The 16,813-nt window shown below is 53.6% G+C and overlaps 1 protein-coding gene across 2 annotated transcripts; it reads right to left on the bottom strand.

Moving 5' to 3' along the window:
- Positions 1–2,782: 2,782 nt before the first annotated feature.
- HEXA (hexosaminidase subunit alpha) lies at positions 2,783–14,226 on the bottom strand. Of its 2 annotated transcripts, XM_055819260.1 has the most exons (14): positions 13,954–14,224; positions 10,394–10,492; positions 9,956–10,021; positions 9,752–9,798; positions 9,297–9,407; positions 8,381–8,482; positions 8,150–8,282; positions 6,925–7,105; positions 6,528–6,614; positions 6,101–6,173; positions 5,463–5,643; positions 5,033–5,123; positions 4,504–4,608; positions 2,783–4,005 (listed from the first exon to the last, which is right to left on the bottom strand). In XM_055819260.1, the coding sequence occupies exons 1-14, from the start codon at positions 14,186–14,188 to the stop codon at positions 3,942–3,944; spliced, it is 1,575 nt and encodes a 524-aa protein (XP_055675235.1). In that variant the 5' UTR covers positions 14,189–14,224; the 3' UTR covers positions 2,783–3,941. The 2 variants fall into 2 exon arrangements, with proteins under 2 accessions (XP_055675235.1, XP_055675242.1); XM_055819267.1 differs by lacking the exon at positions 9,956–10,021 and having other exon boundaries at positions 13,954–14,226.
- Positions 14,227–16,813: the final 2,587 nt, after the last annotated feature.

The raw sequence follows: 16,813 nt of genomic DNA, 5'->3' as shown, positions 1-16,813 counted from the left end.
CCGCTCGGCGCCGCTCGGCCCCGCTCGGCTCGGCCCGGGCCTCTCCGCTCAGCGCCCCCCACCCGCGCGCGCGGCCGCCAGCGGGCTGGTGACGTCAGCCTGCCGGCCCCGGCGAGACGCAAGGTATTAGCATAATGAGCGAACGGCAGCCAATCAGGAGGGGAGGCTGGCAGCGGCGCGGGGTGCCCCGGCTCCGCCCACTGCTGCCCCCTGCCGGGCTGGTCCCGAGCCCCGGCGCCCCCCTCGCCAGCCGCCCCCCGGCTGGGCCGCCCGAGGGGCTGAGCCGCCCCCTGCCCGCAGCTCTGCGGCCCTCGGTAGGTTCCAGAGTTAACAGCCCGCTCCGCCCCACCAGCCGCCGCCTCACAGCGGGACTTACACGCGCAGGGAAGGCTCCAAAGGGACAGTTCTGCCACCTCCTTGCATTTTTCGCCTCGAGGGGCCCCCCCGCCGCCCCGGCTGCCGCCGTGGGGCTGCCCGAAGGGGAGGGAGGGGCAGCGCTTCCCCCCTGCACCCCGAAAAATCTGTAATTACAGCAAGCGCAGTCGTTAATTACTCTAGAGCAGCAGCTGAGCTGGGGGTGCCTGGCTTCCCCAGTATGCTGCCGCGTGTGAGCAGTGGTTTGCAAGCATGTGTGAGCATGTGTGCAGTGTGCACAAGTGTGCAAGTGTATGTATGTATGTTTCAAGCATATGTATGTGTGTGCAAGCTTGTGCAAGTTATGCTAACACGTGCATGTTTGTGCAAGGGTGAACAAGCGTGCACACAAGCATGCATGTTCAGGTGTGTGCAAACGTTTGCATGTGCGTGCAAGTGTGAGTGTGTGCAAGCATGTGCATGTGCTACAAGTGTATGCATATGGTTGCAAGACTGCGCACGTGCGCAAGTACATGCAAGGGTGTGGACAAGCACATGCAGCTTCATGCCTGTGTTGCAAGCCTGTGCAATGGCATGTAAGCATGTGTGTTCATGCATGCATTTACATGTGTGTGCAGGCATGTGCATGAGTGCATGTGTTTGCAAGCGTGCATATGCACATGTGTACAAGCATGTGCACAGGTGCACATGTTTGCAAGCACCCATGCGCATGCAAGCAAGTGCACACAGCTGCAGGTAAGTGCCTGCAAGCATGTGCAAACCTATGCAAGTGTGTCCCAATAAAACCCACTGGACAGGGACGGTGCCCAGGGTGGGCACCCACGGGTGGGTTTTGGAGGCGTGGAGCATAATCCTGCCGAAATCCGGGGGTTTGGTGGCTGTTCTTCGCCGCCGCTTGGGTTTATTTTTAAACCCGTTGGCCCCGAGTGATTCACACGCTGCCTGTTCTCTGCTCCCCGGCAAGTTCCACACGACCAAAATAGATGTTCTGGAAGGAACGGGCCACACAGCGAGGCCGCGGCAGGGGAAAGCGGGGTGCTCCCTCCCCGCCAACGGGGATCCCAGCCTCTGTGAGGGTGACAGCGTCACCAAGCTGCCCCCGAGGCGGTGGTTTTGGGGAGATGCTGGTGCAGAGCCCCTGGAAGCGGAGCCCTGGGGCGATATAACCCGGATTGTAAATAGCAGGCTTCGGTGGAAGGTGCCGGGCTAGGGTGTCCCCCCCTGCCACCCTGCTGGCATTGGAGTATCTCAGGCCCTGCAGGCTCCTGCACCCAGCTGTTGGCACAAGGGAGCCCAGCAAGCCAGGGGACAGGCAGGGTGAGGACAGGGAGCTGCCATGTGACAGGGAAGAGACCCTCCGCATGCACAGAGCAGTGCCCTGGGAGCTGAGCACCCTACCGGGAGCAGAGCACCCTCCTCAGCGCCAAGCTCCCCCTTGCCCCAGCCTCACCGGCAGCTGCTCCCTGCAGCAACAAAAGCACCCAGCAAAGGTACTAATTTATGCTGCACTAGGGAGAAGAAAAGGGAAAAAAACAGCTTTAAAAAATAGGAGGTGTTAATAACCCCCTTCCTCTGTGCCTGCCACCCCATCTGAGCCCTAAGCGCTGCATCTGATCAGCAAATGATGGTATCCCGGCTGTCCTTGCCCTGGCACAGCTGCGGGAAGGGCACAGCAGTGGCAGCCACGCAGAGGTGGAGCAAGTGGCTGGGCGTAGAGCACTGGAGGCCAGCAGCCTGGCCCCCAAGGTAAAGCTTCTGCCCCACAAGTACCTGAGGCACATGCGCTGTAGAGCACCGCTTCCCAAAGCCAGCCCTAACTGGTGTCACAGGGACACTGCGGGGTATCAGCAGGGGCTTGGGTCGGAGCATGACATGTCCTCACAGGGGTGAGAAGCTTCTGATCAGCATTTGCTGGTGCCAGGTCTAGCGGGGAGGAAGGAGCATTAATTACACCAGGCTTTCGGAGCTCTTTAGGATTTGACAGCCTCTGACACCGCAGCAGAAGGAAGCACCATTTAGGTCTTTTGGGTTACTCAGTTTAAGACACTGGCCAGGACTGACTGGCAGGCGGCCGGGCACCCCCGGCTCCCTCCACTCAGCCCTAACTCCAGGACCAGGACAGCATTCATAACCAAAGCAACAGAGAAAAGGGGCACACGTTTCCCACACAGACTTGGAGGAATCAGAGCAGCATCTTCCCCCAGGAAACAGGGCACAGGAAGGCAGCCCTTCCCCTCCCATCCTGAGTAGGGGGAAAAAATATCCCTCTTTCCCCCAAATCTGGCTAAAATTCCCTGCTCCAGGGTGGTTGGGCTCCAGAGTCTTGCTCCCCCGCCCTTTAAGATACCACTTCAGAGGAGCAGTGTTTGGGTATCCTTTCACAGTAAAGAAATGCAAGACTTGACAATTTCTGAGTATTTTAAATTCAAAGTTAATTTGGTATTTTTGAATTAAAGCTCAATAGTAAAAGGTTTCCAGTCATAACAGCAGGTCTCACATTTAAGACCAAGACACTGCACAACAGTCCCTTCAGCCAGGGTTTCTCCCTGACAGACGCCCCACTTTGAGCTGAACACCGTGGCAGCCCCATCAAAGAAGACAAACCATGACTGTCCCAGCCCGCGGGACAGCAGCACTGCCAGTCTCTTCTCCAAGGAAAATACCACCCAAACCAAACTCTTCTGGATGTAGAAGACCTGGAGCTGAGCTCCCCACCTCAAGGACACAGAGCAGGAGCAGGACAGGTTGGCTGGCCAAATTCTGAGCAGAGGCGGCGGCTGATTGAAGAGCTCAGCAGTGACTCCGTAATATCCATGCACCACTCAGCAGGTTTGCAAGGTCTCCTTGGAGAGGCTTCAGCGTGTCGTCTTTTCAGGAGAAGCCAGAGGAGATGGCGGCAGCAGACAGGGTTTGGGGCAGCAGAGATGGTGGTTTGCAAGCAGACCTCCAGTCTGGACACAGGCAGAGAGAGAAGAGAGACAAGGACAGGAAGCAACACCACAGCACTGACCACTGCTGCACAGGCCACAGAAGAAAAAAAAAAGGTGGGGTGTCACCTGTTCTGGCACAAGCAGTGTCTTGTCCCCCCACCAGTGCGGACAGTGGGAGGTCAAGGTGAAAAAAACTGGGGGACCCCACACCTTCTCATCACCTACTCTCTGCAGGGATGGAGTCTGTGACAGTAGCAGAGACTAAACACAGTTCATCCAGCTAGGCAGGCACCCAGCAAGCTCTGGAGCCACCAGGATGATGCTCCTCACTGGCACCTCTGGAGCAAGCCCTACCCATCTCCTGCTAACAATAACCCTCACACAGTCTCCCAAGTCTCAGCTGAGCATGAAAATGCACCTTTTTCCTCTTTGAGGTAATTTATTTATAGATTTAAAGAAATAAAAATAGAAAAAGAGGTGAAGAGTGCACACTAAAGAAAAAAAGGTTCATTGCAACAAAGCAAGAGCAGAAGCCAGAGGTGGGAAGGGGGCCCTCTGCCAAGCCAGAAGCTTTTGAGAGAGAGGGGGATCACTCCTCCTGTGTGCACAATGACAGAGGGCAGCAGGACTCTCCCTTCAAAACCCAGGAAATTCATTTTCACAGTATCCAACGTAGAGAGGTTGTGCCTGGACACCACGCCTGGGAAAAGAGCAGAGAGATGGCATTACGCAGGGGGCACAAGCAGAGCCCATGGCCCAGGTTGGAGCAGTTAGAGGAGTGCAGGGTGGCCATCGGTGCCCCACTTCAGATGTGACAGAGGGAGCGGCTTTCATCCTGCGCTTATAGACTTGGTTGTTTGCTCATATGTGGGAGCACAGGGTAAGAGCAGGTTTCCTGGGGAAACTGGTGCTGCAGGAGAGGTGGCAATAACTGACGGGTCCCCCTTCCTCAGCACGAAGTCCTTTTTGACAGAGCCACCAGCCCACGCCGGCAGCAGGGGCTCTCTTCCAGCACTGCACAAAGCTCTGCCCACGCACAGGCAGGAGGAAAGCTTGGGACTTTAAAGAACAAGGGTCATTTTGCACCAGGGAAAGCCCACTTCAGCCTCACTGCCCTCCCAAAGACTGAACCCCAGAGAGGGTGGCATTTGGCACTGTCCCCACAAGCCAGCACCCAGCTGCAAGGAGGGACGGTTACCCGAGAAGCTTGCAGCGGAAGTCGGCCAGCCGCACGTAGGCATCCTGCAGGTCTCTGACAGTCGCGTTACTCCACAGTCTCTCAGCTACGGCCCCAGCTCTTGGCCTTGAGGAACAAGGGACAGAAGCAGTGGGGTCAGGGAGGAGTCAAAACCTTCTCACACAAAGCCCTGAGCTCCCACCTTGCTGATCAACATCCCTCAGCACACAGAAGCGCATGGCTTCCGTGTATCAAAAGATCCGCTCCTAGACACATGTGGATCAGGAGTGGACCAGGGTGACAGGACAGTGACCAGCATTAAGACACATACTGGTTGCAGCATCAAGTTGTACAGGAGCACGTTACAGTCTTACAAATGCTCATTCAAGCCTCAGTGAAGCTGTTACTAGCACGGAGACACTGCCAGGGGACAGGGACAAGCACCATGCGCAGACCAAACCCACAGCATTTGGCACACGCTGCTCAGTGGCAAAGGGGCCCGAGCCCTGCCCCAGGTGACTCCAGCTAACTTCCCCATGGCTTCTCTTACCAGAGCCTGGGGGCCAGGTTGGTGACATCCACATATTCACCCCACATGCATGCCTCTCCGCCGATCACCCGATCCTTCTGCTCAGGGCTACCTGCCAGAGGACACAGCATTCAGGCGATGAGGTGTTGTAAGACAGCAGGGTGACTTATTGCCCTGCCCAGAGAGATGCCTGTAACAGCAGTGAGCAGCTCAGCTACAGAGGATATAACCTGCCCGTCTGGAAGGCCCCGCTTCAAACCCTGGGCTAGGGGAGAGCAGAGTTGTCTTCTGCTGGCAGCAAGAGAACAGGACATAGCACAAACACCGAGGACACAGTTACTCAAGCACCTTCACACCAGCAGTGAGAACAGATTAGTAGGACAGCCAGCCCTGGTGCTACCTCCAAGTGGCAAGTGAGCTGCCATACGGGAAGGAGACAAAAGGAACACACCTCCAAATTTCAAGGGCTCCACCTGGTAGGCTGCCATCCAGTCCTGCCCATAAGAGATGCGGTTGAGATACCATGGTGCAGAGAGCAGAGCCCGGTAGCCAGCCTTGGTGACATTTGCCATCTCCTCCATGTATGGTTTGGGGTTCTCCTTCCACACATGGATGATGGTGTCTGGCCTCACCTGAAGACCACATGTGAACACCATGCACAGGATCAGTGCAGCAACAAGAGTACCACCTCCCCCCTGCAAGCACCTGCCCTGACCCATCCACTGTTCCCAACAAAGGGAAACTGAGGCAGACTTTGGCTTGACTTTTGAGCCACTTCCCATCTGGTTTGCAGAAGCAACAGAGGAAGGGACAAGTCCATTTGCAGAGTATCCCAGGCAGGGCTAAAACCTGCCTCTTGCAGGTGTACATACAAGGACCTGGAGGGCAGAGACCATTGACCACAGTCAAACCACCAGGAGGGCAGCTCACTGGCAGCACCATTTCAAGATCAAACCCAGTCCCATATCAGCATACACCCTACCAGCCCCAGCACAGCACCCCCAGAGCACACCAGTGTGGCTGGCTGGGATGCTGGCACTGTTTACTCCAGCACAGGCAACTGCATTAGGGAAAGCAGGCAGCTCTCACCTTCACTCCGTTGTCAAACACCTCCTGCCACACAATATAGCCTTTGCCGAGGGAAGAGATGATGTCCAGAAGCCTGGAGTGGAAGTAGTACTGAGTTTTGGGTTATCCTGACTACACTCCCTCTCTTTGCTGGCTGCAGCCAAAACAGCAGTACCAATATTCCCAACACCCACAGCAGGATGTGAAGGTACTTCTGAAGGGGAAGGGAGAAAACACAGCCCTTTATGGGGCTTGCTTCTCCTCAGCCTCGGGCTTTTTTGTGGACAATCTCCCAATACAACGCAGCTAGGCTACTCCCTTTGGGGTCAGGGGGACATGCCCAAATGGGCATGCTCCTAAAAAGGAGGTCTGGTGTCCCCAGGACAGCAAAAGACATTTGTGTTGGTCACATACTGCAGCTGCAGGTCCAGGGTACAACAGTCCTTACCTCTGGATGTAGAACGACTCTAATTTTTTGTAATCTTCACCAAAGCCCATCTTCCTCATGAAGGCACGAATTTTTGGATTTGATTTCCTGTGTACCACAGAGAAGAGAATAAGAGCACTGCAGCCCGACCTCTGGAATAAGGCCAAGACATGGCCAAGTCCTTCCTCACATTGGTCCAAGGCTAGCCCAGGCATTCCAAGAGCTGTGGCTGGACCGGCACAGCAGCTTCCCACAACCAGCATCACCACAAGCACAGAAACCCTGGGCACTGACACACAGAGCCTGGGGGAGCAGGACACCAAAGACTTGCAGATGATCATGACTAAAAAGCAATGGGCTGAGACTCCAGTACCAGATACTTCTCCCCAGTTCCTATCCAGACGGATCTCAGACTCACCAGCATGTGAAGTCCACCTCATCGCCACCAAGGTGAAGAAAGAAGTCTGGGAACACAGTGCTGACCTCTTTAAACAAACTAGTCACAAACTGGTAGGTGCTGTTAAGGATGGGGTTGATGGGCCCATAGGTCCCAGAAGGATCCTTGTCCAAATAGCAGGGAGTCAGGAGGCCTGGAGCACCTGGGTCGTAACAAACACAGGACAGCAACGAAGGGGCTGAGCATGGCCATATCACCCTGTATAACCCCCTGGACCCTTCTCAGCATGGCCCAGGGCCTGCCAGGGGACAGAAGACACATGGCACACAAGGCATAAACAGCAGCAGAAAAATTATCTCTGGCTTAGCAAGCCTGACCTGCTGGGGAGGGATCAGTGTTCTGCATTCATCCTGTGCCCCCCCCATGCACATCCACTGCTGCCCCAACATGCACTACCAGGTGAGATCATCAGAGCTTGAGCCTTTTAGGCAGGACACCCCTTTTACCCCCCTGAGGACAGTACACAGAGACACCAAATCCCAGAAGAACACTACGGTTTCCACCCTTCCCCTTGGTATCTCTCATCATGGGCCTCACTGCTTTTTTTGGCAGATTCCTACAGGAAACCACACAGAGCTGCGGGGAAGGGTAATGCTGACACAGTCCCCAGCATGCTCTCCCAGCTCCATGCACCTGCTGCAGATGGGGAAGCAGGGGCAGTCACAGTTTTGGCTCTAGCCACACACACAGGGTACACTCCAGTGCAGGCCATGGCATTTGGAGGCAGGGGAAGGAGAGAGAAAGACAAGGCAATGTTTCCCTGGAACTTCTTGCACTTCCAGACATGGAAGAGGAAGTACTTGCAGTCCTTGGAGCAGAGAGCAGCGTAACTTGGGCACAGCTGTGCAGAGCGAGGAAGCTTGGTCAGCTCTGCCCCCAGTTAAACCCAAGATCCTTGCAATACCCATGATGTTGGTTTTGGCAAAGCAGATGTTCCCCCAAAACAAATCACCCAACTTGGACCCAAGAAGAGATGGAAATGTTTTCCCTTTGGATTTTGTTCCAGAAGTTGGATGACTGGGTCCTGCTTCCTCCAGATGATGGTTTGCTCCTCTGCAAAGCCAGCCCATGGGGCACAGCTGCTCACACCTGGTTTTTGGAATCCAGGTTACAGATCCCCTTCCTCCCCCCAGTACAGCTACAACTCTCCCGGCAGCAGCAGCAGCAGGCAGGGTCTGCTCCTCACCTGGACCCCAGGAGAGGGTGTGCCCCGGAGTGTCAAACTCTGCAATGACTCTGATGCCACGCATCCGGGCGTACTCGATCACTGTCTGCACATCACTGGCTGTGTACACGTGGGTCATGGCATTGAAGGCTCCCTGGGGAAACACAAGAAATCTCAGTGCCTCGCTCAGGTGTTGAAGGAGGGATCTGCTTGCCCTGGGCTGGGTGCTACATGGTGATCAGGGTGGGTTACCTGCTTGCTGAGCTCTGGGAAGGTCATACTCTCATAGGGGAATGACGGGTCGTCCACAATGTGCCAGTGAAACACGTTGAACTTGTTGTACGCCATGACATCCTGGGAAGGAACAGGAACAAAGATGAACATGCCCGTCCCTTCTGAAAGGTCACCCAGCTTGCCACAGAAAGGAGAGAAGGTCTCTGTTCTCTAAAAGGACTAGGCAGAGTCCCTAAATGCTCCCCAGGATTCAAGAGACACCTCTCTTCAAACTTTCCAGCACCACAGCAAGCTGCAAAGGGACAACAGTACTTCTGCTCACAATAAAATCCTTCTTCTCCCTATAACTGAGCCAATGGTGGAGACCTGGAAGTCTAATTCTGCCTAGGATGAACACAGAAACACCAGCAACCTTTGTCTAATGTGGCTGGGAAAAAGTCAGTGGTTTTCCTTGCCTCAGAAACAAGCCAGCCTCGGGAAGTAATCTGGATTGCAGGAATCCAAGCTACCTCAGGGTTTTCTTCCTTATCCTATTTACAAAGGGAGCTGAGAAATCACCTAAACAAGGCAGATGCAACTTACACTGAGTGCAAACACAGCCATGTGCACTGGGAAGGACCTACAGCACAGAAGCATTTTTCCATGATGCACATCTGTAAATTAAGAATTGAGGTTATGCTGTCATCCCACCCCAGCCTGCTGCTTCATCTAGGGACAAGCATTCTGTTTTTATTCAAAAAGCCTAGATTTAACAAGCTCTTCCTCAATGAAATGTAGATGCAGTGGCCTATGCATCAGACAGCTCCTAGGATCTGTGGAAAGGAGCAACACAAAAAACCCAAAAAGCCCTCCAGGCTACTCAAGGAGCCCTCAGCTGTCTCAGAGGAAGGGACATCCAACTACACCACTTAGTCTCCCAGCACAGGCCCCCTACCAGAGTTTCCAGGATGGCTCTCAGGGGTAGGTAGTGACGAGAGGTGTCCAGCAACAGTCCCCGGTGACGGAAGCGGGGAAAGTCCACGATTTCTGTTTTGTTGATGTAGTACTGCATGTAGAGAACAGGAGGAGGAAGTAAGGAGGGCTTCGGACAACACAGCCATTAGCAGGAGACAAACGGCCTCACCTTTGTCTGCAGGGCTGGCGGAACAAGGAGGGGTACCCCCACTGCCCAGAGCACAAGCTAGCTAGAAACTGCTGCAATGCTTTACCTGCTCAGAAGGCAGGGATCTGGCTGGATTCGTGAATTTCTACTTGGCCCTTGGCAAGGCTGTGCTGCGCTGCAGGTACCCCCCTCATCCTGAGCATCCCCGGCAATCCTCAGCCTGTCCCCATGGAGACAGGAGCATTATGGAGAGCTGACTGCCCCCAGGAGATGAGGCCAGGACTCACCGTGCCATTCTCATCTCTCCCAACAAGCTGGCTGAACGTTTCCAGGCCTGCAAGAAAACCACAAACAGTCACTTTCTCAGCACAGATTCCCTCAAAGGAACAGAGCTCAATTAACAAATAAGTCTATAGAAAGAGGCGCAGAGAGACATCCCTATAGGCTTGAGGCAGGGAGAGCAGGAATGCCCCACAGAAAGCCCACCTCACCTCTGAGAGCTCCCCAGACAGCATCCGCAGAAAGCAGCAAGGACCCTTCTGAGACAGACAGCTTATCTGAAACACAGCATCAGAGGGGCCAGCACTGGCATTAAGTTCCACACTCCATCACACTCTGCTATGGGCCATGATAGCCCCAGCTATGGGGTTGCAGCAGCACCAGGCTGAGGCTTTGATATAGGACTGCACCCTGGGATCCCAGAGAACCAACTTTTGGGTTTCTTTCTGTTTTAAACCTCTTCCACTGCTTTATCAGCATTCTCAGGTAAGTCACTCCCTTCCTACCCCAGCTTCTCAGTAATAGCAAGAATTTCTGCTTTCCTAAAATTGGGGGTATGTGATGCACAATGCTATTTCCAAGTGACAGGCACAGAAACAGCTGCACACCCACTCCAGTCACTGCCCCCTGCTCCCAACCTCAATACTCACAGCTCTCCTTGGAGTCCAGGCTGGGAAACCCATTGCAGCCCGGTGTGGCAACAAAGACAAGAAGCTGAGTACACGGTATCCCCCAGGGCAGCTCCTTCTCTGCAAAGGACACAGACCACGGACATCAACGCCATCCTGGCTCTTTCCCCTGATTCCAGTCCACTGCCATCCTCCCAACCCAGCTGGCAATGGAGGTGCAGGGGTATGCGGACTCTTTAAAAACACGTGGCAGAAATGGGCACCCCCTCCCTCACCCCTGAGCTGGCACAGGGGTGTTCAGCAGGGGCTTCTTTAAACACAGGCAACCAGAAGCACATGAGCTGATCCCAACCTTCAGCACAGAGGTCTACCAGGGAAGGCTTCGCAGTGAAAGCTTAAAGGAGCATACAAAAGAGGAGAGACATCAGAGTATGGTCCAGCAGCAGCCCCCAAGGCTTCCTGGACACCAGCCCCTGCTCTAAGCAACAGACAGGACTACTCAAATATTCTCTGGGGTAGGGTGAAAAGCTTCATGTTTCCAAACTCTCCCAGCACCGGCGAAAAAGCATGAACCCAAGAGCTCTGCTACTCTACCCATACTTCTTAGAAAGAGCAAAGAAACCCTGTAAAAAAAGGTGGAGAATAAATCCAAGCATACTACAGAGCTAGGCTGAGTTGAGGCCACCAAAAGGTCTTCCCAGCACTGAAAGGCTCCTGACCAACTTTACCTTCTGCAGAGCAGGTCCCCAGCACAATGGCTGGAAAAATAAAGCCAGTCATGTGCAGACCCCAAGCAGGAGCTCTGGCCAGGCCTCCCTATATGAAGGAGCACTTCCAAGGATGCAGAGGCCTGAGCTCTCATTGGAGTCATTCAACTCCAAAGAGAGGTGTCGAGCCTTTGCTGAGATGCATGGGTTTATTCACATCAGTCTCTGGCCAGGAGGAGCATGGGTTAGTGGGGTGGGGCCCTGCTAATCACAGCCAAGGTCCATGCCTACACCCCCACCAGTATTCCCAAGAACAGCCAATGCTTAATCTGGGCACCAGAAGATAAAAAGTTTGACTTTAAGTGAGCCCGGTCAGAAGCCGGGCACCAAGCAGACCATGGCACTGCTAGTGTTTGAGTGAAGTGCAGAGAGCCCACACTCCAAAGCTCAAAGGAGCCAGAGCCCCCAGATTTCTCCATGAAGGAATGGTGAAACCTCTGTGGAGAGAAGAGAAACAGCTTGAAGATAGCCCTCTGTTTTGAGCTTTCCTCTCCGTTACAGACGAGCTGGTAGCCAAGGCAACCTCGCAGATGTGTGAGCTGGCACGCCAGCACAGCAAGACCTGCTCCCTCTACTTGGCAAGACAGCAGCTCACCAGGGCAGCCACTCTCAAGCCTGAAGACACGGAAAATATTCTGTTGAGAAGCCTTGACAGAACTGGTCCCACTACCATGCACCGCATTTAAACCCACACAGGGAAACATTGCCAAACCCAAACATGTCCTCTTTGGCCAAGGAGCAGGCAGGCACCACCACTATCACACCTAGAAGGCAATGCAGGTGGGCCCAGCAGGGATCAGTGACCCATCAACCACAAAGGCTGAAGCTCATGGTTCCAGAGAGCACTGTGAAGGCACGCGTCAAGTTAATTACGGTCATGGACCCGAAGGTAAGGATGTTAACACAATCATAGCAGCAGCTTAGCAGCAGTAGGACATCAGGGATGGAATATCATGGCTTGAGTTCCACACAGGGTCCCAGACTCGTTTCACAGCTGCCCAGCTTAAGGACAAGAGACAAGTGGAAAGCAGCAAGGGAAATCCCTATTAGAGATAAGGAAAAAAGTCCTTCACCTTAAGGGTGGTCAAACACTTCAGCAAGGGCTCAGTTCTCTATCCCTGGCAATACCACAATTTCAGCTGGACACAGCCCTGAGAAGCTTGACCCAACTGCAAAGTTGGCTCCAGCTCCAGGTTTGACCCCATTTTGATCAGGGGCTTGACCAAAGACCCCCATGTATCCCTCCCAACTTAAGTCTGCTTTCACACTTGAAGTCCAGGATGAATGCAGTTTGGACATAATCTTGTTTACTTGTTAAAGTGACAGAGCAGCTTTCTGAAACAGAAAATGGTTTCTGCTATTTATTTTCTCTATTAATAGAAACTATTTCCTTCCATCCAGGGTTTCCATTGCCTGTTCTTACTAATCACCCATGTGAAAATAAAAAAAGGCAGGCAAAGAGGGGAAAAAAAAAGCCTTAAAATTAATCATGCAGTTTGAGCGTCATAAAGCAGGTGTATGGAAAGCAAGGAGTATGAGTTCAAACTTGTGATCATACAAAGTTGTTCCAAGTGATTTGATGGTCAAATTTCCCATCTGAGAACATGAAAATGTGAATAATTATACCAGCTGTTTCAACTTCAGTTCCTAGCAGCAAGAGAAACAAGAGGAGTCTTCTCATCTCCCAAATCAAGATTTATTTATATTGCTACTTGTAAGAGTTGGAGAAATAAAACAAGCCAAACTGTTCTCAGTATTTCAAACTTGCCTTTCTCAAAGCACAATGTGCTCAAGATGAAACAGAGTGGCTTCCAACGCCACCACCCTTCCCTGCTTTGATCAGCGGCGACTGAGTTCACACTGACATTTAAAACACTCAGAAGCAGAGTTACTAGCTCTTTTTGATGAATGAAGCATTTCACATTCCCCAGATATAGTGCTTCAGGCTGCTGCAGACCCACGCAGGCACTGAGCATTCATGCGTGCTGGCTCCCCAGCCTGTGCCTGCCCCTGCGAACGCAGCCAGGGAATCTCCTGCATTTCATCCCAAACATGCAAAGGGTGCCATCATGAAGAAGTCTGAGCACAAGAAACATTTACAACCTGGCCCAAATCATGCCCAGGCTCTCAAGGCTTTTGCCTTTCCTCTTCTTACCCAACAATTTCAGGATGAATCCAAGAGCTACCGCCTCTCTGCCAGAAAAGCCATGCTCCCCTGGATGCTTAGCAGCTCAGCTTTGGCAGAGACGCCATGGCACAAATGTGTACTCGGAAGAAACATGTATGAAGCAACAAGAGTCTCAAGGTAAAGCTTCACACTGGACACCAAGACCTGCTAGAAAAGGGAAGAGCCAAGACTTGTGGAAAACGGTGAAGCCGGAGCGATTGCAACGCCGGCCGCAGCTCTCCCTGCAGTGGCAAGACAAGTAGTAAAAGGAAGCACTGGGGAGCTGAAATGCGGTCTGGAAGAGATAAAAAATGAGACAGAAAGCGCAAACTCTTGACAGCAAGAGCCCAGCTCCTTGAAACAAAGGCAAGACAAGTAGTGCGCTCACTGTGCGAGCCAGGGCTGGATTTTATTTTCCCCCGCGTGTGCCAGGGCACGGCCCCAGGGCCGCCGCGCCCCAGGCCGCAGCGCCCCCCGCGAAGGCTGCTGGCCCCGCAGGCCGCGCTCGGCCCCACAACAAACGAGGCCGGCTCTGGGGCTGGGCTTTCACAGTGAGGCCGCGGCCCAGCGGCTCCACCGCCCCGGCAGCGCCCCCGCGCGGGGAGACCGCGGAGCCCCCCGCCCCGGCAGCCCCCGCCCCGCCTCACCGGTCGGGCGGGCGGCGGCGAAGAGCAGCGCCCAGTACCGCTGGAAGGCCGCCTCCAGCACGGCGCAGCCCGGCCCCACGGCGGAGCCGGCGGCGTAGGCGAAGCGGAAGCGGCGGGGAGGCAGCAGGCAGCGGCCGCCACCCGCCGGGGTCCGCTCGGCCTGGGGTTGCGGCCACACGGCGGCCACCGGCTCCAGCAGCAGCAGGAGCAGCGGCAGCGCCCGCCCCGCCGCCATGTCGCGCCCCGCAGCTGGAGGGAGGGGGCGGCGCCGCCCGCCGCGGGAGGGACGCCCGCGAAATGGCAGCTCGGCCCCGCGGGGCCGGGCCGGGCCAGGGCCGGGCTGCCGGGACCGCCTCCCCCGGGGCTGTCCGCCTCCCCCGGGGCTGCCCGCCGGCCGCTCCGGTCGAGCCACAAACGCCCTTGCACCCCCTCATGCGGCGGCGTCCCCCAGCCCCCCGCCCGCACCCCCAAGCCGCTGGGTGTGCCTTTACTTAGGCAAGTGCCTCTTCGTTTTTACATAAATCCACTAAACCCTCGGATTGCCCGTGGGGGGTCATATCTTCCTCAGCCATCAAAATTTAAGAGTCCCTCCGCCACGCCACCAGCCCCCCGAGGATGCCCTGGGGAGTCCCAGCAGCCTGGCGTGGCCTTTGAGGAGCAGATTAACAGTTTAAAACGCCGTTTTCACCTGCGCCCCTCTCCAGCCATGTGACTGAATGTCCACACGCTTTGGGTCCACCTTGGGTTTCGGCATCTTTTGTCAATAGCATGCATTTTTATGAATAATGCTGTATGTAGATCAGCTGTTGCACAGGTTTCCAGGGATATTATATGGGTGGCAGGTGCAGTATTGCTTGGGTTGTACAAAAAAGGCCTTTATCCCTCGGTGGAGCCTCACAGTGTTGCAGAGATGCTTTCCACGTAGGGTTTGGCTTTTACAAGGAAACCCTCAACTTCAGATAAACTCTTTATTTTGCCTCTTTCTTCCCAGCTCTGCATTCCTCAGCAATCTCAAAGTCAAATAAGGACCCTTAAGCCCAGGTTTTAAGCATCTAATTGCCAGCACAATGCTACCAGCTCCTGCACAAGAACTAACGCCAGTAAATTATTAAAAAAAGTTGTCCCAGCCCTCCTGAGCAAGCAGTGAAGCTGCCAGAAACCTCCAAGCTATCAGGAGCTCTGGGAGACAAGCCACAGGCACAGGGAATGAGCAGGAAATTAAACAAATGCTCTGGGAGAAAGCATGATGAGGGAGATGCCCCATCACACTAGCACAAGATGAAAAACCACTTTGCGTGAGCAGGACACAAACGTGAATAGGTCTGGTGTGGAATTTAAGGGATTGTCCCTCATGTGAGCAGCACAGAGAGAACCAGGGTCAACAGGATAAAAGCATTTGCAGAAAAGCCCTCAAGGAACTTGCTGTCAAAGGTTACAAAAGCACCAGTGCAAAGCTGGGGAACTGATGGTGAAAAGACAAGACCTAGGAGGACACGAGGGCATTTCAGTGGGACTGGAGAGGGGTGGAGGGAGGTGCTCACCAGGGCTGAAGGAATCTGTGAGGTACCAGTGAAGATTTTGCGATGTCATGGAGGTGGAGAAATTGTGGGGATGCTAGGCAGAAGGAGAGTATCACAGTTAGGCTTGGGTCTAAATGGGATTGTAGGAATTTCATGAGATTGGTGAAAATTCATGGGGGAACTCAAGTGGGGAAAGGCAGGGAAAGGATTAAGAGTTACCTATAGATAAGGGAGCTGGGCTCCATCAGGAACAGGGTCAAAGAGAGCCAGATGGTGTTGCTATGAGCTTAACACCTACCCAGCACTGCATTCTTCTTCCATAACCCTGTAGGACAGCAAAAGCCACCGATCTGCCTAAGGGAAAATGAGCCAGAAACCAAGGATGGGTCCAACATGGGTCAGGCAACAGCCTTACTGCCTGGGTACAGCCCTACAGCCAAGTGAGCAGAGCCTGGTGACAGCAGTAATACAGCCCATCAACAGCCCAGGTACCACCCAGCAAAAGCAAAGCATCAAGATAACTCCAAGATCAGTCTGGGGAAGTCTAGGAACAGACACCCCTATAGGAGAGCCCAGGAAAAAAAAAAAAAAAGTTGCCTAAACCTCAGCTTAAATGAAGCTCCTGGAGCAATGGGTGGAATTCCTAAGTGAGGCTGATTGGGGCAATTATAGCCTGTTAGTGCCCTCAGGCTCCTGACAATCCTCACCCATCTGTTGTTTTTCCTATGCAAAAGTAGCAGGACCCCAAATCAGTACAATGACACCTACTAGGCTGCTTCCTCATGATTCTTCCAATTCCAGTACCATTGCTCCAAGATGTTGGTCTGTCTCTGTCCACATCACACAGCATGAAGAGATACAGAGGAGAACACCTATATTCCAGCCTGCATCAGACCTCTGGGAAAATGGCCTCTGTTGTTCTTTGTGTTCAAGTTTTCTTTCGTTTGTTTCAAGGCTGCTGCCAGTCTACACAAAGCCTCTGCAATCTTGAGTGGGGTTTGTTGCCTTTCTCTGTACAAACCTCTGAAGCACTGGCTGTTGCCACCACTTTTCTGACAGCACTGATTGATTCCAGTATCTTTGGACTTTTCCTCAAGTAGTTTTTCTATATTAAAATTGTAGGGGAAGGAGAAAAAAAAAAAGTTTGTTGCTGTGTTGCATCAGGCGATGTCAGCTGTGCTTCTCAGTGTGTGAGACCAAAATGTGAAAGTGCCCTGGCCTGAAGCAAATCCTTATTTCAGTCTGGGGAGGGTGGTGTGTTTGCTGTGCTTATGTAAAGCATTGTGATCATAGCTTTCAGTCGAAATATTCAAGCCTTTCTATGGATTCTGTTGTTGCTA

This window comes from Falco peregrinus, chromosome 1 (assembly GCF_023634155.1).
Source record: "Falco peregrinus isolate bFalPer1 chromosome 1, bFalPer1.pri, whole genome shotgun sequence".
NCBI classification, from domain to species: Eukaryota; Metazoa; Chordata; class Aves; order Falconiformes; family Falconidae; genus Falco; species Falco peregrinus.
Note: the sequence above shows the minus strand (reverse complement) of the source record. Positions and strands in the feature narration are given on the sequence as shown.

Excerpts from the sequence above, each read along its gene's own strand:
- HEXA (XM_055819260.1), bottom strand. The coding sequence starts at position 14,188 with ATGGCGGCGGGGCGGGCGCTGCCGCTGCTCCTGCTGCTGCTGGAGCCG. Across the intron at positions 9,799-9,955 it reads TGTCTGGGGAGCTCTCAGAG|GCCTGGAAACGTTCAGCCAG; the intron begins GTGAGGTGGGCT and ends GTTTTCTTGCAG. Across the intron at positions 9,408-9,751 it reads GGAGAGATGAGAATGGCACG|TACTACATCAACAAAACAGA; the intron begins GTGAGTCCTGGC and ends CTCTACATGCAG.